The sequence below is a fragment of the Setaria viridis genome, chromosome 7 (assembly GCF_005286985.2).
Source record: "Setaria viridis chromosome 7, Setaria_viridis_v4.0, whole genome shotgun sequence".
In the NCBI taxonomy this organism is placed as follows: Eukaryota; Viridiplantae; Streptophyta; class Magnoliopsida; order Poales; family Poaceae; genus Setaria; species Setaria viridis.
Window position 1 is genome coordinate 17,637,727 of NC_048269.2, and position 27,714 is coordinate 17,665,440.

Sequence of the window (27,714 nt, forward strand, 5' to 3'; positions counted from 1 at the left end):
CCCACAACCCCCAATATTTTTCTCCGCCTCTCGTTTCTTCCATTTCTTTCTCTCTCCAGTCTCTCTCTCCCACCGTGCGTCCAGGCGACCGAGCGGGGCGAACCCTAGCCGAGATTAGATTGGCGGCGAGCGCCACCACCGGCGGAGGAGGACGACGACACGATGCTGAGGGTTGCGGGGAGGAGGCTCTCGTCTTCCCTCTCCTGGCGCCCCGCCGCGGCCGCGGCCAGGGGCCCACTCGCCGGCGCTGGCGCCCCCGGCGGGGACGACGACTCCGCCCGCGCCCGGAGCCAGCCGCGGTTCTCCGTCGAGTCCCCCTTCTTCGCCGCCGCCAGGGGTAAGCGCGCGCGTCCCTCCTCCGCATGCTTCCCGTCTTCCCGTGTAGATTCGGCTCGGATTCGGATCGGGATCGGGTTCCAGAGGATCCGTTGATCTGCGATGCGTGGCTTGGTACTTTGCCGCGTGATGGCTGATTAAGGTCCTTGATGATGGCGTGGTTCTGCTTAACGAAGCATTCCCGTTTGTATCGTTAGGGCTCCATGCTTGGTTTCTTGTTGTGCCATAGCTTACTACTTGTAGTTCTTACCTGGATCAGTCCTGTCAGTGGTCTACGTTCATAGCAAACAGCTGCTATCTGTGACATTTTGCCTTTCCGTTTGATAAATTTGTGCTCAACTTGTTTGGACGATTTGTTTTCCTGTCAGGGACCATTTCTGCTCTCTCTAGAAGCATGAAGTATGTTCCTGGTTTTTATATCTTTTTATGTTGTTTGGATCACCATTTCTCCAAGTTACTGAGCATTGTTTGAACATAGATAATTGAACATCTCTGCTGTAAACACATAATTTTACATGACATTGGGGATGAACTGTGTTTCTAGGATAGCAATGTTGTGAATCAGATTAATGGGAGCATAGAAGAGAGCTGAAGGGGCATTTTCTAGATATATGTCAATGCTTTTTTAATCCTTAATTGCTTATTGGCTAGGGCAGCTAGTATTTCCTTGCTGAAAGAAAAAGGCCTGGGTACTTTATTCATGCTATTTTAGTCTACTTCTGTTCATCAGATGTCTTCTATTAGTGCTGTATGGCACTTATCTATTACCAATTGTTTAGTGTCATGTTGCCTCTAGTTATTTACTAATTTAATTCTGGGTGACTATAAACTAGAACAAGTTTGTATGTTTCTATTGTTTACCTGTTGGCAAGGACCATGATAGTGACCACTGACATGTCGATTATGCTTGGTAGTACAAGCATATAAATATATTATGACCTTGTTAGCCTAATGTCTGCATATGTGCTGATTGTTACTCTGACAAGTGTTGCTATGGATAAAAGCTCCATTAATAAAACACAAGGATTCTTCTGCGTTATATTCTTGTAGACCCTCAAGATCTGGAGGATACTTTGATCTGCAAAATAAGGATACCCATCAGATGGCCGGTTTAGGTTCTTACAATTGCCCTAGTTTGATCTGAAAGCCTTTATATTTATATCTTTGTGGTTGCTACATGGTCTCTGAACACTCTAATGGACATATGTTTGTTTTCCTTCATCTTCTGTACATATGGCTCTCACATGCATTTTTTTGATCTTCCGTATATAAGTTTGTATTTTTTATCCACTTCTATAGATTTTCTATTTCCACAAGAAGTTAGAACTAAACATAGTTAAAACAATTATGCTAGTTAAATGGCCCATTGAGCAAACTAATGGTCTCTGAAGAACTAGTTTTCAGAACTTTGACAGTCAATTAGAAGATATCCGTGGATCAATGATCTCTGCAAATGTTGTAAAGAAATCCTTATCAGTTCAGTTGTAAAAAAAGTGGCATTAGGCGAGTTCTTTAGAAGCTTGCTGGTGCTAACCCTTGGTGTGTGCACCTTCAGATTTTATCTGTATGCCTCAATTTCTATTTGAATAATTTGTATCTTACCTAGCCTGAATGTTTAGTGTTGCTATCCAGAGACTGTCTTCACTGTTGCATAAAGTATATTCCCTTGATTTTGGCATGTTGATATGTTGTTTCGCAAATTGATGATGAGTTTTGTTACTATTATGATGATGCTGATAGTACTCATGGAAAATTGGTGAAACATGTTGATATCCTGTTACATTTGATTTGAACATACAATTATGGACCTATTCATGGAAAAAAGAACTCTTCTCAGAACTTCTGAAGTAACATGTCTATTTTACTATATTTCTTCATGTTTCTTTAACCAGTTTTACTGCTTGGATGGCTTCCATTGTTTTGTAATGTTCTAGAGACCTAATATAGACTAAGACTAATGTGTCATGTCACCTTTGGTGATTTACTTCTGTCAATGTGCTGCAAAACTACAATTTAGTTTATAGGTTTCTTCCGTACCTGTTGGCAATGGCCAAAACAGTGGCCACTGATTACTGGCTAAAGAAATAGCTAATTATGCTTTGCTTTTTTTAAAAAAATATTCTTCATGTTTTCTGTTTGTCTGAAACCTGCGTATCATATGCCAGTTATTACTAAGATCTAAAATTACACTGAGCAAAATGAACACTGAGGCAACAGTGGTTCCTTCATGTTACAACTCCATGGGTCGCTTATTTTATTTAACAAGGGTTAGTTCCATGAAATGCCTCCTAGGATGATCTTGTTCCTATTGTTGCCAACATTGGTTTATCCTTTGCTTGTGTTGGATGTTGAATGCCCCACTATAATTTGCGATTTGTTCTGAAGATGGCTATGTAACTTTTGTTAATATGTCCTGCAGGTTTCTCAACTGAAACACTTGTCCCAAGGAACCAAGATGCTGGCCTGGCTGACCTCCCAGCAACTGTGGCTGCTGTGAAGAACCCTAACCCAAAGGTGGTTTATGATGAGTACAACCATGAAAGATATCCTCCTGGAGATCCCAGCAAGCGTGCCTTTGCTTACTTCGTCTTGAGTGGTGGGAGGTTCATTTACGCGTCACTGCTGCGTCTCCTCATATTGAAGTTTGTCCTGAGCATGTCAGCAAGTAAGGATGTGCTTGCCCTCGCTTCACTTGAGGTGGACCTCTCCAGCATCGAACCAGGCACCACAGTGACTGTGAAGTGGCGTGGGAAGCCAGTCTTCATCAGGCGCCGGACTGAGGATGACATCAAGCTGGCCAACAGTGTGGACGTCGCGTCACTGCGTGACCCACAGCAGGACGCGGAGCGTGTGAAGAACCCTGAGTGGCTGGTGGTCATCGGCGTCTGCACCCACCTCGGCTGCATCCCGCTTCCGAACGCTGGAGACTTTGGCGGCTGGTTCTGCCCATGCCATGGCTCCCACTACGACATCTCTGGGAGGATCCGCAAGGGTCCTGCACCCTTCAACCTGGAGGTGCCCACCTACAGTTTCTTGGAGGAGAACAAGCTGCTCATAGGCTGAGAGCACAGAAAGTACCCGACTATTTTATCTACCTTCATCCACAGAGGTGAATCCCTGCTGTGCTGTTACTGTTATATTGTTTCTTCTTTCTTGGTTTGGCTAAAATTTTTGTTTCACGAGGGTCATTGCCATGCCATGATGGTAGACTTTTAATCTCCCAAAGTGAATTTTTCAAGTACAAAATAATTTGCCACCGTTCTACTGAAATGTAAGTTGGAAGTCAGTCTGGAACTTCAATTTTCCGTGGTACTGTAGGAAGGGTAGTGAAAGCGATTGCGTCTTTCTGGTACATTCTCATGTTATGAATAAGCATTCTCACTGTTAATTTTGCCATTTGTTTATCTGAAGCTACTCATTCAACTGGTGATGGTTTTCTTTCAAAAAAAAAGAAAAAAGAGAACTGGTGATGGTTTTGGTCTTTTGGATGTGGGGTCAAAATTGCCGAGGCCGTTGTGGATTGACTGGTGTTCTGCCGCTGGCAGTGATAAGGCTGCGTTCCTGGGGCCTACCTGACAGTGGCTGAGAGCACAGAAAGAGACATGGCAGTTGTGGCCAGTTGTCATCACGGACACGGCAGCAAGAGACCATGACAGGACGACTGCGCACAGCCAAATGCCCCAATGTTCGGATGGTGCCTGCAAGAGACGGGTCCAATCTCCAAACGCTTGCTCGGTCTCACACGGTGTGATCAAATGGCTTCCCTGCAACCGAGTAAATTTTTACAAGGAAAAAATATCATCACTCTCTTCTGTAGTACAAAACGTTCGAAAAAACATGAAAAATTACATTTAGTTTGCACGCTTTTCGATCACCTAGTTAAGCTTTGGCATGAACTCGAGGCGACTAGCTCGTTAGCTGAACTCAAATCAAGTCCAGATCGTGCTTAGAAGCCCGCAAACATTGCTGATCTCGAGTTCTTTTAGCAGCCATTCCTCCACCGTGGGTTGCTAACTCCACCGTGCTTAGAAGGCAAAAAAAAATTCTAGGGATCCGGAGGAGGGTACACAAGTATCGTGGCAAAGTAGGATTACCTATCGTGATAACCAAGAAACTGGGTACAAGGTACTCAAGCAAGCGGCACATGGAAAAGGTACGATGAACTCGTCAAGTGTCAGCCACAGCGTCCAGCTCAAGGGTCCAAGGGGAAGGCGTCAACGGTAGCGTCAAGGACATGCCGAACCCCGGGTCCTGGTAAACAAGCAGCATCTCGTTGTTGATTGCGAATGGCTCACGGATTAATGCAAAATCCTACTAGATGAGTAAAAATAAAAGTGCCATTTCCTCCTTTCAAAATATAATGCGATTTTATCTCCAATCATCCAAAAACTTTGGCTTCTTGGCAAAATATAGTCTAATTATAAGTATTTCTAGTGTATAAAACTACGATTAGCTATAAATGAATGTTTTGTATGAAATACAGGTCTTTTTTTAACGGAGGGAACATATATAAGCGTAGCATTTTGAATGATAGTATATAGGGCTGATTTTGACGCTCATGTACATACATTTACTACTAATAATCTTTATAGTTAAAGAAAGCTGGGCCACACACCGTCTCAGCCGTGGATATTTACTGATCCATTTGAATATTTGATATGATTTTTCTTTGTTTTATTTTGAAACCACCGATGACATGATAAGTGGACTTCCTCAACTATTCCTTTTTTTTATTTAAAGGTATCTGGTATCCATTCTTATGTTTTACATATAAACAGTAACGCTATTTGCCCTTCACCGACTTTTTCCCCCTCACATATGTTGCCTTCCTTTCCAATTCTAGCTAGCTCCACCACCCCTCCTCCATCTCTAGTGAGATTGAGCTTCTATGATGGCTTAGGGCTCATAAATTGGAATTCTTTCCAATTTTGACTAGATCCACCACGCTTCCTCCATCTCTAGTGAGATTGAGCTTCTACGACAGCTTAGGGCTCATAAATTGGAATTTGGGAGTGAAGGGGTATTTCGAGACTTGGAAGGAGGGTCGGAGATGAAGGTGACTAGCGGTGGAGGATGGTGACCGGGGTGGCAAAAAGGGTGGCTAGTGCGGAGGGTTGGGACGAGGTCAACTCAAATTTGATGAATCAGCATGCCAAGAGGGAGTTGCATAGGATTTTATGGCACGAATCATTGAGGATGATGGGAGGAGGACAAAGCGAGGGTGAAAATATGTGGCTCGCACGGTGATGGTGTGAGGAGGAAAAGGGCTGAAAGAGGGAAGGAGAGCCACCCAATTCAATTTTGATGAAGATGTTATAGTCTAAATTTTGAATGTGGGTGTGAGAGGCGGTAAAAATATGAAGTGTGGTACGACCGGAGCTAGCCGTTGCAAATTTTAAATTGCAGTGTTAGGGCAGTAAAATAAAATTTAGCCCGTATCTCCTGCTAAAGTAATGAATTTTAATCAGATCCTAAAGTTTATACAAATGGCATTAAAAATAAAATCATGCTTAAGCCTTTAAATGAAAATTGGCCTGATAAAGCTGGTAATCCGTTTTACCGGCCTTAGGGGGTCCCTGAAGTTCTTTTTAAGCTACTATAGTACAAGCTGGTAACAGGGCTTAAAAACATTCTTAAGTAACCATTAGTAGTTATTAAAACTGTGGAAAGAGGATTACAGGTTCATTAGACGCCAAAACAAATAGTGATCATTATACAGTGGTTAACGCTACCTCAACTTACTCCTAAACTAGGACTAGGACTAGGACCATGAAAGAAGTGTTTCCTAAACCAGGATTCGTAGAAAGGGCTTCCCTTTGATTACTGGGGACTAGTTGTTGTTGGAGTCTGGACCCATTCTCTCTCCTCTCCTCTCCATTTGTCCTAACAAAATCTCTCCTTTTGCTTTAGCTCCCCAATCTCTCTTCTTCCTCTTTATACCGAATTCCCAAATCCAATCCCCTCGTCAAGCTCTCCCCTTTTGCCTCGAGAGGTCGAGACCGGAGCGGGCGTTCCCTCCGGGATGGGATCAAGAACGGGGTGGCTCCCCGTGGCCCTCCTGCTGCTAGCCGCCTCCGCCCTCGCGCCGCGGGTCGCGGCAGCCGCCGCCGCCGGCGGCGGCGAGGCTGAGCACGCCGTTCAGCAGCACAGCGAGCGCATCTCAGGTCCCCCAACTTCTCCCCCCTTTTTTCCTCGCAACTTTGCCTATCCAAAGTTGATTTCTGGTATGATTTAGGAGCTAGTTTTTTTTTTCTCCCCCCTTTTGCGCGTTGCTGCTCCCTTGGAGTCCGAAGCCTTGCGTAGCTGTTTATTGTCGGCCGATGTTTCCTTCCGCGTGGAGTTGGAGATTGAATAGTTGATTTCAGAATATTGTTAGTTGCTCCTGTTGCTTAACGTATTTGGGGGGCTAATAAATCTGTAGAAGTTCAGCCGAATTTCCTTTCCCTTTTTGCGCCTTTTGTGTTGGACTTCTGTGTTCTGTGATAACCAAGTTTAAGTTTTCAGGTTCAAGTTCGATCCTTTTTCTTGTTAGGTTGTGAATGATTTTAGTTGTTAGCGGTAGGGTTGATTTTGGGTGCTCTCCTTCCCCATTTCCACAAATTTCTTGCGCTTCTTAGTTCCTTGTTAGGTTGATCCCTAGCCTCTCTCGAAGCAAGAGAAAAGGAGCTTCTTTTATGCAGCTTTATATACGTATTTGGGTTCAGTTTTCTAATTGCTGAAATGGTTAGGAATCAATGAGGAGCCCAACTCAAGACATGAATGGATTCAAATATAAAAAGGGCTATTTCATCCCAGTAGAGTATACTCAACATGATATTGTGCTTTGAGACCAATTTTGGATAGAAATATCTGCATTCTTGTTTTTCTGTTGCACTTGATTTGCATCATATGTTATGTGAGTTGCTTGCATGTTTGTACTGACATGGCAACTATGAAACTGTAGGGAGTGCTGGTGATGTGTTAGAAGATAATCCTGTGGGGAGGTTGAAGGTCTTCATTTATGACTTGCCGAGGAAGTACAACAAGAAGATGGTTACCAAGGATCCACGGTGTCTTAATCACATGTTTGCTGCAGAAATTTTTATGCATCGTTTCTTGCTCTCAAGTGCTGTGCGGACTCTAAATCCCAAAGAGGCCGATTGGTTCTATACGCCAGTTTATACTACTTGTGATTTAACTAATGCTGGACTGCCCTTGCCATTTAAGTCACCACGGGTGATGAGGAGTGCAATCCAATATATTTCAAACAAATGGCCCTTTTGGAACAGAACTGATGGAGCAGATCACTTCTTTGTTGTTCCGCATGATTTTGCAGCATGCTTCCACTATCAGGTGAGTTCCGATGTTCATCATGGTAATCATTGTGCGTAAATTTGCCTTATAATGCCATAACTACCATTTTTCTCATGAGTTGTAATTGTTTCAACATTTGCAGGAAGAAAAGGCTATTGAGCGTGGAATTCTTCCATTGCTGCGACGTGCTACTTTGGTCCAAACTTTTGGACAGGAGAATCATGTCTGTCTGAAAGAGGGCTCTATCATTATTCCTCCCTATGCTCCTCCGCAGAAAATGCAAGCTCACTTGATTTCCCCCGACACTCCGCGCTCAATCTTTGTTTACTTCCGGGGACTTTTCTATGACACCGGGAACGACCCTGAGGGTGGATACTATGCAAGGTAGCAATCACTTTGAAGTTTTAACATGTTTGAATCCTGTGTTAATGTTTGACCCGTTTATTCACTTCCGTAATATTGTTGTGCAGAGGTGCACGAGCTTCGCTGTGGGAGAACTTCAAGAGCAACCCTCTATTTGACATTTCAACAGATCACCCTGCCACTTACTATGAAGACATGCAGCGTGCTGTCTTCTGCCTGTGTCCATTGGGCTGGGCACCATGGAGCCCTAGGTTGGTTGAGGCCGTGGTCTTTGGCTGCATTCCAGTCATCATAGCTGATGATATTGTGCTACCATTTGCGGATGCAATCCCATGGGAGGAAATTGGTGTCTTTGTTGAGGAGAAGGATGTCCCTAAACTAGACACAATCCTCACATCAATGCCAATCGATGACATTTTAAGAAAGCAAAGGTTACTTGCAAATCCATCAATGAAGCAGGCCATGTTGTTTCCGCAGCCAGCCCAACCAAGGGATGCATTCCACCAGATCTTGAACGGTCTTGCTCGCAAGCTGCCACACCCTGAGGGAACATACTTACAACCTGGCGATCAGCGTCTCAACTGGACTGCTGGACCTGTGGGGGATCTGAAGCCATGGTAGCGAAGAGATATCTTCTTCTCGGATAAGCTTTGGATGGAAACCCCATAGGATTAGTCTATACTTCGTGAAATGTGATGTAATCATGTAATCGACATGCTGTGCTTTAGGTGCAAAATACACCTTGGCCTTGTCTAGTCCTTATGAATGTCATGTAACTTATTATCTTTTGATAGAAATGAAATGGTGCTTATCTTGCTATCAGAACCGCATGTCAGATTGGTTATTTATGTTGATTAAGTTTTTGCTACAGTGCATTTCTGTCTGTTGCAGCAGTTGTATGTTAAAGACTGAAGAATGGGTGGTAAGAACAAGAATGCAGCACTCAAAATCTGGGCAAGTCACAGAACTGTAAGTAACATTAGATAGACAGCACAGTTACATTTTTCCTTTTCCTTTTCTCCATATATTGTTAATCATTCACTTTGTACTTTGCTGACACATCCATGCTACAGGCAACCGATTTGCAGTTTGTGCAGCTTGTCCGGTGATGTTACCGTACTCTTTACTCATCCTGGTCATCCAAGAGGTATTCCTTGAGCACCGCGCCGCAGACGGGCAGCGGCACGTCCTTGAAGTAGCCGAGCGGGTTGGGGAAGCGCATGTCGTCGCTGATGCCGGCGTCCTTGGCGAGCAGGACGCTGGCGCGGTCGCTGTGCGCTGGGACCTCGGCGCAGTCCTTGCGGGGGCTCTCGACGAGGATGACCTCGCAGATGTCCTCCTCGTGGCCGCCCTTGAGCTTGATCGTGTAGAAGCCGGACTCGTCGGTCACGCCGTCGATGGCGCGCTCGACGGCACCGGTGCCGAAGTGCTTGCACTCCAGCCTGACCTTGGCGCCTGCGATCAAGAAGAACAAGAGCCCAGGTCAGCCAATGCTGATATGACTTCTGAAAAATGCAGAATCAGGTAATCGTTGCAAGGATTATTCAGGGAAATGTGTTTTGTGTCTCCCTCCACTGCTGAAGTGAGGAATGGCATGTTGTTACCCTTGATGTACTCGGTGACGTTGGTCTGGAACCCGGCGCGGCAGGTGTCGCAGTAGACGCGGCCCTGGATGACGAAGTCGGGAGCATCGGTGGCGACGGCGACCACGACGTAGAAGAGGACGGCGACGGTGACCGCCGGAAGGATGCGGAGCGAGGCCATGGCCGCCGGTCGCCGGATGAATGTGTTCCCCTCCCCTGTGAATGCTGGGAAAAGGATGGAACCTTATTTGGTGGGAAGGGTAAGAGGAGGGTAGTGAAACTAGCCTGGTTTTTGCAATGGAGGTTGTGGTGTCCTTATATAACCTGGGAGCATGGAAGGTTTGTCTGGCTGCCCGTGGAAGCAGGAACTGCCTGCAGCAGATGTTCTTGTTATGACCGGGTTTTGTGTAGCTGGAAGGCAAAATATGGTGAAAGTTCTGGCGAGTTTGGTTGCGTTTCTGTGGTCCACAGAAGTCGAACAGCTTCTAACGAGGCGTCAAACATCTCCCATCGAGCAATACCACTCGCGCTCATGTTCCCACAAAATATGAATGAACTTGTCTTTTCAAAAAATAAAAAAGTGAATAATATGATCTTTTTGAGAAAGAAATGTGAATGGACTTTTGTTGAAATGTTGTCTGAGAGGGCCCCAAGGGGCTAACTAGCTGCGGAGCAAAGGATTCGTGTGCACGATCTTCTTTCTAGCAGCACGGTCCCCAAGCATTTCTGGATCCATCATCAACCGTATCATTGCGTCCTCCATCAACTGTCGAATTAGATACTGATTACAAACAAAAACACGAGCATTGAGCAAATGCGTTGTGCAGCATCAGGAGCAGTGCCGGTTCTATACAGCACTTTGATGCAGATTCTTAGGCATCAACGAGAAAAAAAACTAGGAAAACAACACTTCCTGGATCGAGTATTAGGCACGACTCTCCTTTCCAGCTTATTGATCTTTATTCCCATAATGGAGAACATTGTTTGCCGTCAATGTTACAGGACTCGTATACATGAAAAGAAAAGGAGGAAAAATATATATCGAAGAAAATTGAACTTTGAGAGCTAATATCCTGAGCTCTGTGCTTTGCTTAACTATGTTCAAGTGTACAGCAACAGAAGATTCATGACTGGAGGATAGCAAGAGCAGAAGCGGGCAAGCACGACTCGACTACATCCCCTGAGACGTCCATGTACTTGCATAAGGACATCAACCAAAACACTGCCTTTGGCGCCTGTAAAAAAAATTCAACGTAAGATCAATAACAGATTTATTAAATATTGGAAAAGAAAAGGTAACATAAGTGACTAGATGGATTTCTTGACTCAATAAAACACTATCAGTTAAATGTACCACCCATTGTGGGGATATTATCATCTAGAATCAATAAATGATAGTATCCCATATCTAGTACACTACTTGACAAATGATGTACAAGTTTTGTTCTTAAAGATAAAACATGGGGGTTGGCACAAGAAAACCACGATAAATGCTTTGACAAGGATAGAGATGTTAGAACAGCTACAACCTCAGAAGAATGAGTAGCTCCCTTGGGTGTTTCAGTAGTGGCATTGAATGCAGCTTCTGCCGTCCGTATGTACTGAACCATGAACTGAAACCCAAATAGGTCAAATTTCTGTCCTGGGTTTGTGTCTGAGAAAGGATTGTGAGACAAGAATAGGATACCTGAATATACTGGGTCATGTAGAAAGAATCAAACTGCCGCAAGATTGTACCAAGCCCTATGATCTAGCAGAAGGAAAATTCTGATTACTTCGTGAGAGAACACAATGCAGTAATGCACTATTCAGATACGGTGAACCTGAGTTGCATACCACGGCAGAGAAATCAGCCGTGGACCTCTTTAATGGGCTTGTCAAATTGCCTAGATGAACATCAAGCACATATCTTGACAACTGCATTCAGCCAAATAAACATATTATTTTCATGGGTTTATTCAAGATATGGTCTCAATTCGCAGCATTTCAAAATTGTTCATGAACAAACCTGTGATATTGAAAAGAGGGACAGCAATCTGGTCAAGAACATTGGAGGGTCCTCTGAGATATAGATAACTTGGAAAGGTGAAAACAAACCACAAAAGTTCTGCTTCTCTTTTATATTGTGCAGAAAGAATCTCACAGTTTCATCCTCATCTCCTCTCTGCATGGATGATCATGCCACCAAATCACAACCTATGAATACCAGATATACAATGAAGTTGATTTGTTGGGCACTGCCAAAACTGACCTCAAACACTCTTTTATGCATATAAAGTGAAGACACCAAGACCTCAACAGCCGAGGTTATAGTGTTTGCTTTGATCTGCCGGAGACATCACCAAACAAGATTTAGAAGGAAAGAATAAGAGCTATGTACAGAACAAAGGGAAACATACATAATTTTATAAATCTACAAATCAAGCTGTGGATGTGAATGCTTCTGACACAATGCATAATCAAAGAGCACATATGAGAGCAAATCCTGATTCACAATCATGGTTCAATTTAGTGGCTTCAGAAAAAGTCCTGGCCCTAGGATCGTTACAGCCACTGTACTGCTAACAGATAGGATTATTACGCACTTTAAGTTTGCACGTAAATTTGATCAAACTCTAACCACTCTGATTCTGTCTGCAAGGAAAGGTTCGAGTTTGAAACTAAAAACCTAGGCTCGTTAATGTTCTCCTGGTCCACACCTAGGGAGTTATTGATGGTAACCATCCAGTTACTGCCATGATGCTAAGACCTCATTGCATCGAGAACTAGAATCTCCCATGAGTGCCATCAGATGGCCTTGGGAGATGTTTAGGCTGTGGTAAGATAGAAGGTTGGCCTTAAATTTCCTTACCTTGCATGCTGATCTCAGTTTGAAGGATATAAGAGTCCGAACCAACTGCAGTTGTCCAATTGTAGCCAATTTCTCAACTAGTGACCCCCATGATGAGTGCAACATCTTCACCTATGAAAAACATAGAACTGACTGTAAGTTACTATAAATCACATAAATAGGTATTTCTTTAATGACTAAACCAGTGTAGTTTACACAGTTGCACTTCACACCGGATTCAACATGGACTAATGCTATACCAGCAAAAAAAGTTCACATATATTATTCAGTTAAGTTCAAATAGGCAGTAAATAGTACAGATACACATTATTGTTGACTTTTTAATATTTTCCTCAACAAATCATACCATATGAATGTAGAGAAAATTGCAAAAGTAATGCAATCCTTTCAAGAACTAAAATAGTACATTTATTTTCCCAGCTTAGGATTGTAAAGGCAAAATAGGTATTTTGGTCCCTCAACTTTTCCCTAAGAGTCAAGTTCGTCCCTCAACTTTCAAATCGGCCAATCTAGTCCCTCAATTTTTATTTTTGGGTCAAACTCGTCCTTGTGCTATGTGGCGCTCCATAGTGGCATGAGACTAATGAGAAAAGACATTTTTGCCCTTAGTTCCTTCCTCTTTGCTCTTAACTGACTTTTAGGGTAGGTAAGGTAGTATAGCCGGTATTGTTCTACAAGTGCTGATTGAAGTACACGAATATTACTATTACCGTGACCAATAACATAAAAGGGCTCCCTACTAAGGGAAAAAACCTAACCTGATAGGCATCCTTCTGATTTTGTTTCAATGAAGGTCATCTTGGGTTTTCAACAAAACCAAAATAATTACAGGTTTTCATCGACCTACAGAGTTCTACCATGTACCATTGCACCGCGCAATGTTTTAATAAATCATTCCATAAACAAAACTTTGAAACACCGCACTTCGTTTTCAGATTTTGAAACACAAAGCACCAGCTTGGCAGCTTCCCTCCATTGCAATTACAGTTCATAAAATAGGGCTAGGTGTGTGTTGGGTCTTCACGTTCTTACTTTTGAAACAGACCATTCTACAAGCCAACAAAAAAGGGAATTGCGATAGTAAATTAATTATAAACACCATTACTATTTACACCCTAAGACTTTGTTTTCTAGTGTACTGGCTTAGCTTAGTCATAGTAGAAGAGGGGGAAAACTACGCCTTATTTTGTTGCGAGTGTGACTTGTGTATCTCAAAGCAGTATACAAGCACTCCATTTCACCTTTGTCCACAAGTGTAATATGTACAACGTGGATGTGACGTGAGCACCTAAAGTCTGGAGTGAGAGCTGAGAGAGTTCAACTAGACGATTACCATGACGCCGGCGATCTCAGCCGCTCCAGCCACGATGTCGTACCGGAGTGCCGGTAGAAATTGAGGAGGGGAAGGAGCCAAGGGTAAAATATGTATTTTCGCATCAGTCTCATGCTATCATGGAGAGCTACATTAGTACAAGGATGTGTTTGACCCAAAAATGAAAGTTGAGGGACTAAATTGGCCGATTTGAAAGTTGAAGGACGAACTCGATCCTCGAGCAAAGTTTAGGGATCAAAACACCTAGGATACCAACTAAACAGTTTACAGATTCATTTTCAATAAAATTATTTTAATGTAGACATTTGTGCCTGGTACCACCCAACAAACCAGAAGAGACTGAAGGCAAATAGACTAAAGCAAAGAAACTGCATAGTTGTGCATGAAAACTAATGGGCCACATGTAGGTTTCAATTATGACAGAATTACAGAAAGCATAGAGTTTCCAAGCATAATTTGCAAGTATACCATTTGCTTATATGATAACCAACCCATCAGGGGAATAGACATAGGAGGGCCCAGAAGATCATCCATCTTGGTTAGATCCCCCTGGCGTTTAGCATCAACCTGAAGGCAAATGTTGCAATCAACAGAAATTCAGAATAAAATCAGAAGTTTCATTATCTTTTTTCTCAACATTAAGAAGAGTTGTGCATCATTGTATTAAGAAGAAAAGTATATAAACACACCCCACTCCCCATCTGTCGGGGATAGATCCCCAGTACCCGCAAGGAAGGAAGAAGACGGACTCCTACTAGAATTCCTCTGTAATCCTACGAGAACTCATACCATGTAATCCTATTAGGACTTCTACCTTGTAACTAACTAGTAATCCCACCCCCTAGAGTATATAAAGGAGGATAGGGGTCCCTAGATCGGTAGACCAAGATCTCATAGAACCACAACAGAGGATCAAATCCTCCACACCAAACAACACCCAAGCACAGGGCGCAATATACAACACCCCAAACAGGACGTAGAGTATTACGCTACTCTAGCGGCCCGAACCTGTATAAATCTGTGTCTTGTGTCCTCACTTTTACCTTCGAGTTCCAGGTCCGACGATCCCCCACCAACCAATCTACTACCTCGGGATACCCCTCGGTAGGTTGCCGGGTATAAAACACCGACACCACCCCATAGAAGTTTCAATATCTGTAAGTTGTGTCTTGTATTATAAAGCATACCAAAGTATGTAAACCTTTCACTGTATTCTCCATGCTATGCTTTATGAGTATGTGTACCAATGAGTCCAAGCATGCTAACCCAACCTGTCCCACACTGCAAAATAAGCACACTTGCATGTCAGGTCCCCCGAGCCAAACATAGAATCAAGTATGTCTTTCTAGCAGAGAGCAGCATAACATAAATATGACAAATATTAGGCAAGGAGAAGAAAATTTCGAATTTATCAAGGATCTGATATGTCCAGATTAAACCACCACATAATCCAATAGCAAGCAAACAGTCATCTTAGGATATGTTTGGGTAGACAGAGACTCAAATCCCCTCATACAGGTAGGAAAATTAGTTCATTTTCCTTACCATGGGCACAAGCACACCATTGTGTCATTGCATAAAATGATAAAAATACAAAAACGAGATGTTATCATAAATACTAGATAAAAACCAAAGATTAGATGTTACCATAATTCCAGAAGATTAAAAAAGCGCATACCAAGCAATTCATGTCCTCCTGCATCAAACCTGGAGAAGAATATCACTGTCAACAAGTAAAAAACACATAAAGGAGAAAAAGATAAATCAAAGATCGTTGAAACAAATTGTAGCAAGATTTGGAAAATGATATTGGAAATGCCTTGCAGCCTTCAGAAAGAAATAACTATCAATCATACCTAGTTCCATTGCAACAGAAAAACCACATTTCAGTATACTGGTTCTATGGCAATTTCAGATATATCTGGATTACGAATTGAAGTTTGTGTATATTTAAATGTCTACTAAGCCAACAATTTATGTATTGTGCAAAGAAAAGTCAGCTCCATATAAATCCATAAGCATCCAGGCACTTGATGTCATTATACCTATGCATTAGGACTTATGAATGTGTTCCAAAATTGTGGATGTACTGGGAACTGCTTCTGTTATGTAGCTATTGTACGGGGTTTTTTTTCTACCTTAATGAAATGGCATGCAGCTCTCCTGCGTCGTTCGAGGAAAAAAGTAGGTATTGTGTAGAAATAGTACACAGCGTAATAAAACAACACTTACCAACCAATCATGGCCTCTATAAACATGGAATGCGATGGATTCGTCAACCGAACTATATGTTGCAGCAAGTTGCCTGCAATTTAATGGCATTCAACACCATGAACACAAAGAAAATGTTCTGGCACAATTCGTGCTTATTCTAAACTGTGTAAAAGTGTGTGTTTTATTCAAATTTCAAAGTTCGGCAGCATCTTTAATGTTCATTTTGTATTTCAACAATATTATTACATGAGGGCTCATTGCCTCCTTTAACAGCAATTTTCCAGTAACTTTAAAATCTTTGAATTCTAAAAGAAGGGCTTTACAAGAAAAGATTGATGAATTCAATCTAACCTAACCCAAAAGATTCTGGAGTGAAGACAGTGAGAAAGTCAAAAAGAATTATATGCCTTATATTTTTTTAAATGGAGGCAGTATGATGAAATCACTCATTACAATGCAGGTAGCACTAACTGGTGTAACAATAGTACCATAAAGCTGAACTTCTGCTATCCAAAGAGTGCAAAAACTTGCATGGGACTGGCAAATTTTCCAATAATAAATGTGTCATCTTGGTGTAGAGTTCTAGCAAACTAACATCGACATTGAGTAACCACTAAGGTGCAGAAAACAGCCATCTTGTATGCACCATAGCCATGGTCTACTTGATGACAAGAGGCAGAGATTAGGGGTTGACTAAAATGCATGATGAAGGCTGCCATCCTTGGTACCATCGATGAGGAATGATACCATGGCTACGCACTTGGTAATTGCTAAAATGCGCTCTTTGAATCTGATCAAATGTTCCTAACTTGCAGCAAGAAATAACTTCTGCTATTGGTGGCTAAAGGGACAACAACCGTACTTTACTATCCACAAATGTCACTAGTGAAACCTACAAGAAACAAGCTTCTTTGACAGATATGGATCTAAAACATTACCAAAAAATGTGCTTGGGCTGTACACATTATTCAACTGTTTCACCACATTAGCTGATTTTTGCATGCATGCCATAAGCTCCAGAAACTCCTATCAGAGACTCAAGGAAAAAAATGAAAATAAGAATAATATAATGACTAATCTGTCAAATTAAACAACAACGCTAATTAGGGATGATCCTGGCATACTTTTTTAGCACATTGTTCCAGCACAGTTGTGAATGTTTCTTGCCAGATTGAGCTCCCATCAATGTGCAGTATATCCTGCAATGCATTAAACAAAAGAAGCATCATATTCGGCAACTCATGAATAGAAAAACTAAGGCATGAACTTAACTAATTATGTCATCATTCCCTGGTATGCTGCTAAATGTCTTGCAACTCTGTCCTGGAGTCAAGTGACTCTCACTCACTTGTCATGTACAAAGGGCAATTTCAACCTTGTGTACCTATCCTTCTACGGGGCTGATTGTAACACTTAACACTTGTGCCAATGCTCTAAAAAAGGGCATACCCAGTACGAAAGCTCCCACACAAGGTGGGGTCTGGGGAAGGGAATTCCTAGACAGCCTTACCCTTGCAAAATTCTTTTAAAATTCTGCAAAGAGGCTGGTTCGAACCCAGGACCTCCAGGCCACACTTAACACTTGTGCCAATGCTCTACCTTATGAAAAAAGTTCACCATTTCTACAGCAAAGTTAGCACTTCTTTAATAAGAACTCGATGTTGGATGCAACCAAACCAAACACTAATTTCAAAGCAAACACTTAATTCATATTGATTTGAAAATGAGCTAACACAATGTTGGGATAAAATCTAATACTGTTGTTGATCTAATCTGTAATTGATCATGGCCAATAAACAAACCTCGCTGATCACTAGAAGGCAGCCACTTTGGATGATAAATACAAAATAACGTAACTCTTGAGGCTGTGTAAAAGACTATACAGCGTGGATGGATCTATTCGCATAAAGGTCAACATGATCCTGTGCATCTTAAATAGGAAAAAAAGATAATGTGAAACGGAACCACATAATTTCCAGGTGTCTGACAGTAACTGAAATAATTGTAATCGATAAATTTCTAAATGAAAGTAAAATAAGAACTGAAATAATCACCTCAAGGAACTCCATCCTCTGCATCTGGGAAAACATAAAATTTGACAAAGAGTTGAGGTTGCTCTCCATATCACCTGCCAGCAGTGTAGCTTAGACAACACAGCTAATCCAGTTAATCCAAAGTAAAGCTACAAGCAACAAATTATACATGTAGTTCCTAAAAGGATGGCATATATATGTGTATATTATCTGCTGATAAATAGCTGCCGTCTCATTGAAATAACAGTGAATATCCAGCACTAATTGCTGCCTTATTCACACCTTCAGGAGGAGGCTCGCAGCACAATATAAGATTACAGAGTCATACTTCCGGTTAATTTGAAGCTGGTTCATTTTTCAGTACATGTGTAGTAGTAAGGATTAAGTGGTAAACTTCTAAAAAAAGGATTAAGTGGTAACATGTAGACTTAACAAAAACAGTAATAATATGTGCTCACAATAGTCAAATAGCAAGTTAACGTAAGTCAACTTCGTACCATAAGATGATAAGTATTTCAGTTTTCTTTCTAGCTGAATCGCTAGTTCCTTTTTTATCGCCTGCTTGAGCCATCCACCTAAATTCTTCATATGAGATAGGATGCACAAAATCATCAGCAGTGAAAAGAGGGGAAAAGACAAAATGAAAATGAGAAGCATGCCACAAAGTTGAATTATCTGTAATCTTGCAGAATAACTACCATATCCAAATCGACATTCTCAATCTTAAAACACATAAATTTGCAGGCTGGTTACTATTCAGCCCAATTGTTCTGCTTGACATAGCCAACTAAGTGTAAATTGAATATATTTGTTAACATACCTTAATGTTCACAGAAAAAAAATGCATACTTGTTGTGCCAGCAAAATGAAAGCCCCCCATACCGTACAGAACTACAGATCGTATGCAAGCATCATGAAACACTCTAATGCACTAAGCCACTAACAAGTTAAAATGATATCACTCATGGCCTTCAACTTCCTAACATTGGTTTGAGCAGTTTAATATCAAAATGAATTATTATCAAACTAATATGAGCAAAGACAAGTGCGCATTCAGCTTGAAAAATAAAATAAGGTAGGGCCATTGAAGTTAAAATGATCAGAGAGAACAGCGCACCAGGTTCATAAGGTCATCAAAGTTATTTGACATGTTCCCAAGGCCCTGCATTGTACATAGAAGATTCCAGTAGCGTGTAAGTGAAACAAAAAATCACAGAACATGGTAAATATCTCAAAGTCAATTGACAAGAGCTCAAGAAGGCATTACTGGATACAATTTTTTCATCAAAAGAGTTGGAAGATGGTTTCCATACTAAACTATTTTTTTTCTCGAACATGCAGGAGAATTGAGTGTCATTTCATTAAAAAGAAGTGAGAAAACAGTACAAACAAGAACCACCACAGCTACTCAAAACTTAGCTTACAGGCGCACCGCTTAAAATAAAAAGGCGACCAATTACCTTACATGGTCTAAGAACCAGAGGCAAGCGACCTTGACAACAACCCTCTAAGCTCATCTGCTCCAGCCATACTAAACTATCATGCTTCTCAAATTGTGGTTCTTTATGAAAGCTGGTTAAAAATGATATGGTGGGAAAACGGAGATGACACACGTACGATTTCTCCTTGCATTAGTGACTGTGAATGAGGGCAGTCGTACACAGGTTGTACACTTGTACTCAATCTGTCGTACGTGTAGCATTATACGGTGGAAAATAATGCAGAGAGAATTAAGTACCTCAGAAATAATGCATAATTTGGCAGCCTGCCGTGCTTGACATAGTTGCTGATCCATCTGTGAACAAAAAGAGCGACACTATCAAATTATTGCCAAACAACCTAATAAATGCCGGTGAACCTACTCTACCAAGACACATTATTGCACCATACTGTGACCTCCAGTCTGAAACAAATTGATAAGGTAGGACTAGGGATAGCAGGAAGGACCGACTAGTCGTCCTCCCTCTGGAGGCTCTGACTGCTTTTTTGGGTTCTTCTTGCTTGGTTACAACGATCCACCAGGCTCCTCTTATATAGTCAATCCTAATAAATCCATCTAAAGAACCTGCTAACTTAATGTCTAAGCTAATTCCAAGCCAACCAACTAACACAGGATACTACTTGCTTTTTCAAGGTTTTAGAACAATAAGTAGGTGATACGCCTTTTATGCCTTAACTATCTTAGAAACTTCTATGTACCAAAAGAATCAGCTAAGTAGAACAACGTAGAAGGAAAACTACAGGTCCAATACCTGCATGAGCTCTTGCAGTGCTTCCTGATTGATGCGATTTACTGGATGAGTAGGCTGCTCTGCATTTACATAATCCACAGCAGTGGAAATTTTAAGCAATATTTCCTGCCAATTTTGGATGAAAACAGCATAAGTAAATAATGTATCTAATGCTTCCTTATTCATGTGATTCATTAGGGTAATGGACCACAAACTGCTAAAGTGATCCAACCTTTCTTACACATTAGAAAGTGAAGAGCTTGCTAAATAACATTATAAAGTTAAACAAAATGTTGTGTTTCATTGCCTAGCACCAAAAAGAATGAACTTACCGGGACAATATCCAAAACTGCAAATATCTTAGCTGCATATTTTGAAGAATAGTAAGTTGAGATACATTGGAGATCGGGGCTGTCAAGTTTTCAAATTCAAGAAGTAAGATTTACATGTTCCAACAAAATGAGTCCAATAGAACAGCAAAGATGAAGATATACAATACATAGAGGAGAATACATGTACATTTAAGGGGGAATATTTTTATAGAGCAACAATAATATCAAAGTTCATTATGTATGAAATAATAACTCATGAATCATCCTCCTACTCCTCCAAGTCCGCAGGATGTGGAAATGGACACCTGAAGGTGGTCGGTGGAGGCCTTTTTATTTTATTTTACTCTTTGAGGGAGTGATGCATGGATGTACAGAAAGGTAGAGTTCGTGCTTCAAAATATCAGCCTCATATCTTACAAATTTTCCTGTGTCTCTATTTAAGATTGAAAAAAAATGCAGATTTTTCAAGAAGTGGAGGGGTTGAATCGATATCCTAACTTTTGTGTGTGATATTTTGCATGGATGTACAGAAAGGTGGAGTGGAACAAAACCATTCTGGACAAATCTAGATAATCTTTTCTAAATTACAACAAATATTCAACAAACCTGAAGACTAACAGGGTAAACAGAAGTAAAATATAGCACTAGGATACAACACTTATTAAATTCAATAGCTATGCAGTGTTCAACACGCAGATACAGCTAAACAGGGAATCATTTTAGCAGAAGTGACAAAAATCAAGGTTCCTCCGATTCCCTTCCCATATTTTATCTTTATAAAGTAACCAGCTTCATTTACAAAAGGGGGAAATTAGCTAAACTGCCCGCTGAGAATTTTGGTACTACATAATAACACAGTAAAATGTAGATATTTGTTAAATACAAAAAAGAAAAAAAACTACGCATCAAAGTGCTAGCATAATTTCATCATAACAATCACCCAAAAATGTAACGGTAACAATGGACTTTGTAACTCTGCTGAATGCATTCAAAGCAAAAACAAATACATCCAATGGTAGCATAGAGAAGAATATTATCTTAGCATTGACAACACTAGTACTGTAGCATATGTTCTGAACTTCTATGACCATGAAAGCGTAAAATGGAGAAGAAAAACCTTTCACACTGCTTGGTTCTTTGGAGAGGTGCACTCAGCCATGATTGAAATTTAAGAAACACCGTATGCAAAAATATTGTTTCCGATGGATCCTGACTGATATTCTTCTTAAGAAGTGTCTCAAACAATGTAAGGTAAACCCATGCATATTTAGCATCAGTAATCTGAGAAAAATATGAGAAATAGCACATAGTTAGAAATGCATTAATTCTAAGAGGATTATTAGCTACACTTTCAGCTTACATGTAGTCAATGACGAACGTATAAATATGATGGTAATGTTTTTGCTCGGGTGAATCCAAATATCAAACAGACAAAAATAAGCTCTTACCACTGACAAAATATTTATTGCTTCTTGGTTTAGGTTAAGGATTTTTATCATATCATGGAGATTCTTCTGTATTTTGGAGAAGCCTTGCTTTATCTGCACGCTCTCTTTGATCTGCATCATTTAGTAAAGAAACTTATTATACAGCTATCTATAACAATCGTCAGTGTTAAAAAAAAAAGTTGACAACCCCATTTTAAAAAAGGCTATGTCAAAAGAAACTTGAATCCAATTGCATTCCAACACCGCTGAAAAGGTCTGATGTCTTATAACTAGATTTTAATAATTTCCATCTCCCTTAGTGTTCAACAAAGTTTGGTATTTTCTTGTCTAGTTTTTTCATTTATCCCCCCACCCCCACCCCCACCCCCCTGCACACGAATATCAAATCCAAACCTTAGTTGAAGCCCGAAGTGAACCCTATGTTGTTTTCTTGTGGGAACAGCCCAATATGGTATGCCATCATTATAGTTTTCGAACTAAGAATTAAAGAAGTTGGGAAGCTTCTACCTGGTGGAGCATCTCAATATCTTTAAGTGTAGACAGCACTCGATGGATTGTCCTGCCACAGCTTCCAATTGAAGTATAGTTCAGGGAAATAAGCTGCCAGAAAATAATAAGCACAAGTTAGCAAAATTCAATATGTATAACTCCCAATACTTATATAATAATTGCCAATGCTGGAACCTTCAGTAATTACATGTAAATGGAATGAGCAGTATTAACCTCTGATGACAGGTGCTCCAGCCAGTCTTTCAGGGTCTTGTTCTTGAATTTGCACGATGCAGCCTATTCAAAAGAAGAAAACATCATCATGATTATTGTACTCATTTACATTTTAAGATAAACTCATAACATGATATACGTGTACAGACTCAAACTCAATTCAAGCAATAAGCCCAATAAGTGAAGTAAAAGACTGAGAACAAAGCATCTGCAGATGGATGTCTAGCAAGGTTATATTGGAAGTTTATAACGTACCCAAGTTCCAAGATAGTTCTGAGACAAGTCCTTGATACATTCCAAAGCATCATGCCTCTTTTCATACCACATACTTTCTCTAGTTTTCAATAGTTCAACATTCAATTGCTTCACCTCATACTCAAGCTGTAATATGGAAAACAAATCTGAGGAACGATGGAATCAAATAAGATCATACAAAGCTAAAATATTCAATTTCTCTGAGAAGAACATTCACTCTGGCAGTCTTCAATAAGAGTTGTAACAGATTTCCTTCATCCACTTGCTGCGATGACCCTACAGAGATCACCAGGTCCCTTGCCTTCTTATCACTGGTCTATGAAACAATATGTTAGAAAGTAAAATAACAGAAAGACAAGCATAACTCTGGTTTGCTGCTTTGCAATTTATAACTTCAATATGATAATGATTAATGAAAAAAAGTAAAATAGTGTTTACAGGAACTAAATAGGGCTTTACCATGCGGTGAAGCAAAAGCCAGCGAAGAGCGAAATTGCATTCTCTAATGACAGAAAGAAGACTCAGAGAATTATCAAGCACATATTCCTTGTTTATGGCATGTATGTGAATATCCAAATCAGCTAGAAAATGAGTAACCTGAAACCGAAAAAAAAAAGGAGTGTGACGACACAACTTCAATTCACAACTAAAGTCTGAAACAAGAACTCCTTTGAGAACGATAGATAAAATGTTTTGCTATACTGACCTTCGTATAATGGTGTAGACTAATATCACGAATGGAGGTGGGAGAAAGGCAGGACACTAATGATAACTTTGCTTCTTTGTATGCATCCCAAGAGACAAGTAAATCCACTGAGAAGTGCAAGAATATGGGAACCACCCAGTTGTCTTTGAAGAACCGGTCAACAATCTCCCGCATAACCAAACCTCTATGCAGAAGGTCATCAGAATAAAACAACATGACATACAGATGTCCACCTTGCAAGGACAGAGCTGCAGTTCGATGCTGCGGATCAGGATAGAACCGGATGTTGTTGTAGACATCCCCGTTCCTCAAGCAAGTTATGACAGCATCCACAACAGGCTCGGGAAAAGGAAACCTCCTGAGTAGGTCCTCAGGCTTCTGAATAGAAATAATATCCGAGCTAAATGGTGATGAACCAAAAGTAGCAGACGTAGCAGGGGTAGGCACGTGCCGGCGACATAGCTCACATATCCGCTCCAGATTTGGGTAGTTAAAACAGCGGTCATACCGCAGGTGCGCCACAAGGAGCTTCTCACGCAGCAACCCGCCAATTTTGTGTTCCATTAGCAGAATCATGCATCCGAACAGCGCCATCGACTCCACAAGTAACTGGCATGCGCAGTTATTCTCCAACACATGATCCAATGTGCAATGCACATATAGCCCTTCCTACGCAAGAAAGAGCCCTCATTTAGTGAATTAGTGTCATTAAAACTGGGACAGGGTGGCATCATGTTCAATGTTCTGTTCATAAAAATATTTACCAACAATAGCATCATTCGTTTACGACGAATTACGAGTTATGAGTACAGTTAGCAACGGAGAGAGGAAAGTGTAGCCTAACCTGCAGGTCATTCAGGTAATTGCAGAGCTCCTCGTGGTAAGTGACGGCACCATCCAGCAAGGAGAAGAACCTCTGCATGTACGGGGCGCAGGACTCACGGAGCTGATCTTCCAGCGCCTCCAGCTCGATGTTGCCCTCGACCCTCGACTCGAAATCGCCTGGGGAATCGAGGTACCTGTTCCGCGGGCGAAGTGAAATGTCAGTTGAAACTATGGTCGCTACTGGACATTTGAGGAGTTTCTATCTAGTAAAAGGAGGAGAATTGACGCAAGTGCACTTTCGGATTGCGTTGGTACTGCATTTTATCGAAGAGAGAGAGGGGGTCACCGGAAGTCGAAGAGGACGGAGTCGAAGCGGCGGTCGGCGAACTGGGGAGGGGCGCGGTCGGCGAGCAGGAGCAACTCGGCGATGAGGGCCTCCGCGCGGGCGCAGAAACCGAGGAGCTCCGGGAAGTCGCCGCCGACGGCGGTGGAGGCGGCCGGTCGGCTTGGGCCCGGCTCCTCCATAACTGGTTTAGCTCGAGGGCTCGGGTCAGATCGGTCGGGAACTTGGTAAGATGATCGCCCAGAGCGAGAGGTGAAGTGGCAACGGGTGCTAAAGGAACACCGTCGCTCGTGCTTTTGATTCACCCTGAACTCCTGAAGACCTTCTTTATGGCTCTTTAATTTAATTTTAAATATGAAGCGATTCTGCCGATATTTATTAAGAAAAACTACTTTTTAAGTTTCCAACGTGTTAATTTATTCTAGGGCCACGGAATCAGCCTAACATCACTTTTAAAAAAATTTGTTTGGCTAACTCCTCCTGGATTCAGCAGAAAACTATACTACACATATCCTAAAAATCAGAATAAAAACATAATTTTGTTTTCCCCATTTTATTTTCTTTATGTGGAGACAATATGCAGCAGAAAGACATACACAGCTACTATAGCAAAATGTTGTGTGTAGGGATGGACCAAACGAAGCTGCACGTTAAAAGATCCATGCTCCCTTCCCCCTCTCACGACACATTCTCATCGATCCTGTACAATAGTTCTAAGCTAAAATGCAAATTTTATTATAATTTCTAAAACATTACATTTTATTACAGTTTCTAAAAACATTTGCGCGGTTAGATTTTCATTTTCTTAAAATCTTAACTGCTTCTTTGTTTGTCCTCTTTTCCATTAGCAGCAAGATGAATAGTGATATAAATAACACAAGTTGCATGATTGTGTTGGATGCGGTGGAAAAGAACACTTTGTCAAAATTTGTTGTAACTTTTTTTCCTATAGTTACTGCTTCGTATTTTCCTTAATATAAATCATGTATAAGATGTTCTTGGGTGTCTTTTGTAAAAAGAATCAATCTTTTTTTACTATAACCGGTGGTCCTTGCATTCGCACTAGTTAGCTGTCATTTTAGCTCTTTGGATTGTAGTCAGAAATCATGGCACGTCCGTTCCCTTCATTTCTTGTCGGTTGTAAACGTTTACATAGCATCCACTACCAATCCAGTAAAAAAAAACAATATACACAAAACTATTGCCTTCCCTACCCTTTTGTATAATCAAAATCTCTATCATAGATAGATTCTTTTGTGTTTTAATTGAAACATAGCAAATAACCCAGGCTAAAAACTTAGATACCATATACAATTCAACGCATCCACTTTTACTTTCTCACCTGAGCAGTTTGCAAGGGGGCAGCTGGACAATAGTGCATACCAAAGGGGTTCATGTGCCCCTGTCTACTATGGAGTAGTAATGCTTAACCACACTAAAATATTGGTACTTAGGCTATAATTTTTGGGTACTTTTGCAAGCTGAAACTCTGTAACTGACTTTAGCATAATTTTAAAAGTATTTACTAATTTTATGTTATATCTCTAGGGATTTTGAAAGAGCAACTAGGCCCCTTGTGGGTTTTATGATTGAATGACAAAAGCAATTAAAAGACTGATGAGCTTGTTGAGCTTTGGCAAGATTTTTATTAGAAATGACAAAGTCAATCATATGAAGCATGCAAAAGTAAAGACATGACAAGCAAAGATTGAATTGAGTGAAAGAGACAAAGATGGAAGTAAAATTATATGATCTCATTACTTGTTTGCTTGTATAATCAAAGAAAGTTGAAAATTGCATGAGGATTGATCAAGATTATAACAATGATATAAGTACTTAGTAATGGTGAATTGAATGGAATTTCAATGATAGGTTGCTTGATCATATGGATGATATTCCTTATTATCAAGAAAGAATATATTTGACCAGTACTTAGTATTTCAAGAAGAGTTAAGATAGAAGATTACTTGGTCATAATGTTGGTATAAGAACTACGAATCAAGTTCAAGTATTCAAAGATATGGATTTCGAATAGGTATTCATTGCTGATATTAAAGCAAAGGTAAACTCAAAGTGGCATGATTGGAGAAAGAAGTCAAGCAAGTGATTAGCAATGAGGAACTAAGCAAGGTTTGGTCAAGCAACGGCTTGAGCCATGGGATAGTTGCTAGGGTGAAGAAGCTAGTGCTTGGGAGAACTTCGAGGAACCAATCAAGCCATGAAAAGTGAAGCATTGCAAAGCATGAAACTATTGTTAGATCATCTGAATTAAGGTGACTTGAGTATGTCAAGTTGATTATTGATCATATATGTTGGCGAACATCAAGTCACTAGCTCAAGGAGGATAATGCTCAAGAAAGAGACAAAGAAACACTTGGAAACCCCTCAAAGTGTAATTTTGAAGAAAAGCGGCATGATGAAGATATTCAAGCTCTAGTGGTTGATATTGTATTTATTCTTTGATCTTAAGTATATGTAACGTCGTACTATCAAGAGGCATGCAACATGGATAGCTTCGCTTATGTATCAGTGCTCAATCCTAACCTTCTAGGTGCTAACATGAGAGAAACACTTGTCACAACACTTGCACCGGGTGGTCTTGGAGCTTATATTAAGTTGGAATGGATACTCCTCTAAATAAGCTTTCCGTAGAGTCCCGAAAATTGTGGCCTAAAAATTGCAATTGTTTGAGGGGCAACTCAAGTTTATGGGCAACCTGTGGAAAGGTTTCGTGCGGTGATTTCCGACCGCACGCCTTCCCACGTGGTGCGGTCCTGTCCGTGTAAAACAGAAAAAATGAGATAATTTTTTCAAAAATAAAGTTGGAAAACAAAAGTTCGAGGAT

The 27,714-nt window shown here is 40.9% G+C and overlaps 4 protein-coding genes across 5 annotated transcripts; 2 read left to right on the forward strand and 2 right to left on the reverse strand.

The window, feature by feature from the left end:
- The first annotated feature begins 54 nt into the window (after positions 1-54).
- LOC117864158 (cytochrome b-c1 complex subunit Rieske, mitochondrial) lies at positions 55-3,724 on the forward strand. Its single transcript, XM_034748173.2, has 2 exons — positions 55-337; positions 2,756-3,724. The coding sequence occupies exons 1-2, from the start codon at positions 163-165 to the stop codon at positions 3,397-3,399; spliced, it is 819 nt and encodes a 272-aa protein (XP_034604064.1). The 5' UTR covers positions 55-162; the 3' UTR covers positions 3,400-3,724.
- Positions 3,725-6,171: 2,447 nt separating this feature from the next.
- On the forward strand, positions 6,172-8,817 carry LOC117864157 (probable glucuronosyltransferase Os04g0398600). Its single transcript, XM_034748172.2, has 4 exons — positions 6,172-6,500; positions 7,280-7,668; positions 7,772-8,013; positions 8,100-8,817. Exons 1-4 carry the CDS (start codon positions 6,359-6,361, stop codon positions 8,611-8,613), a joined length of 1,287 nt encoding a protein of 428 aa, XP_034604063.1. The 5' UTR covers positions 6,172-6,358; the 3' UTR covers positions 8,614-8,817.
- A 126-nt stretch (positions 8,818-8,943) lies between these two features.
- On the reverse strand, positions 8,944-10,350 carry LOC117864160 (pollen-specific protein C13). The gene is made up of 2 exons (XM_034748174.2): positions 9,597-10,350; positions 8,944-9,447 (listed from the first exon to the last, which is right to left on the reverse strand). The coding sequence occupies exons 1-2, from the start codon at positions 9,754-9,756 to the stop codon at positions 9,116-9,118; spliced, it is 492 nt and encodes a 163-aa protein (XP_034604065.1). The 5' UTR covers positions 9,757-10,350; the 3' UTR covers positions 8,944-9,115.
- Positions 10,351-10,500: 150 nt separating this feature from the next.
- LOC117864155 (uncharacterized) lies at positions 10,501-25,144 on the reverse strand. Of its 2 annotated transcripts, XM_034748170.2 has the most exons (29): positions 24,873-25,142; positions 24,546-24,720; positions 23,702-24,370; positions 23,455-23,592; positions 23,213-23,311; positions 22,996-23,121; positions 22,741-22,803; positions 22,525-22,617; positions 22,018-22,128; positions 21,687-21,850; positions 20,570-20,648; positions 20,259-20,363; positions 19,745-19,801; positions 19,124-19,168; positions 18,504-18,588; positions 18,028-18,101; positions 17,098-17,172; positions 16,912-16,999; positions 15,992-16,064; positions 15,407-15,466; positions 14,947-15,040; positions 14,228-14,326; positions 12,427-12,537; positions 11,827-11,901; positions 11,584-11,739; positions 11,412-11,492; positions 11,263-11,325; positions 11,105-11,188; positions 10,501-10,810 (listed from the first exon to the last, which is right to left on the reverse strand). In XM_034748170.2, exons 1-29 carry the CDS (start codon positions 25,049-25,051, stop codon positions 10,700-10,702), a joined length of 3,432 nt encoding a protein of 1,143 aa, XP_034604061.1. In that variant the 5' UTR covers positions 25,052-25,142; the 3' UTR covers positions 10,501-10,699. The 2 variants fall into 2 exon arrangements, with proteins under 2 accessions (XP_034604061.1, XP_072151095.1); XM_072294994.1 differs by lacking the exons at positions 10,501-10,810; positions 11,105-11,188; positions 11,263-11,325; positions 11,412-11,492; positions 11,827-11,901 and having other exon boundaries at positions 11,584-11,771; positions 24,873-25,144.
- Positions 25,145-27,714: the final 2,570 nt, after the last annotated feature.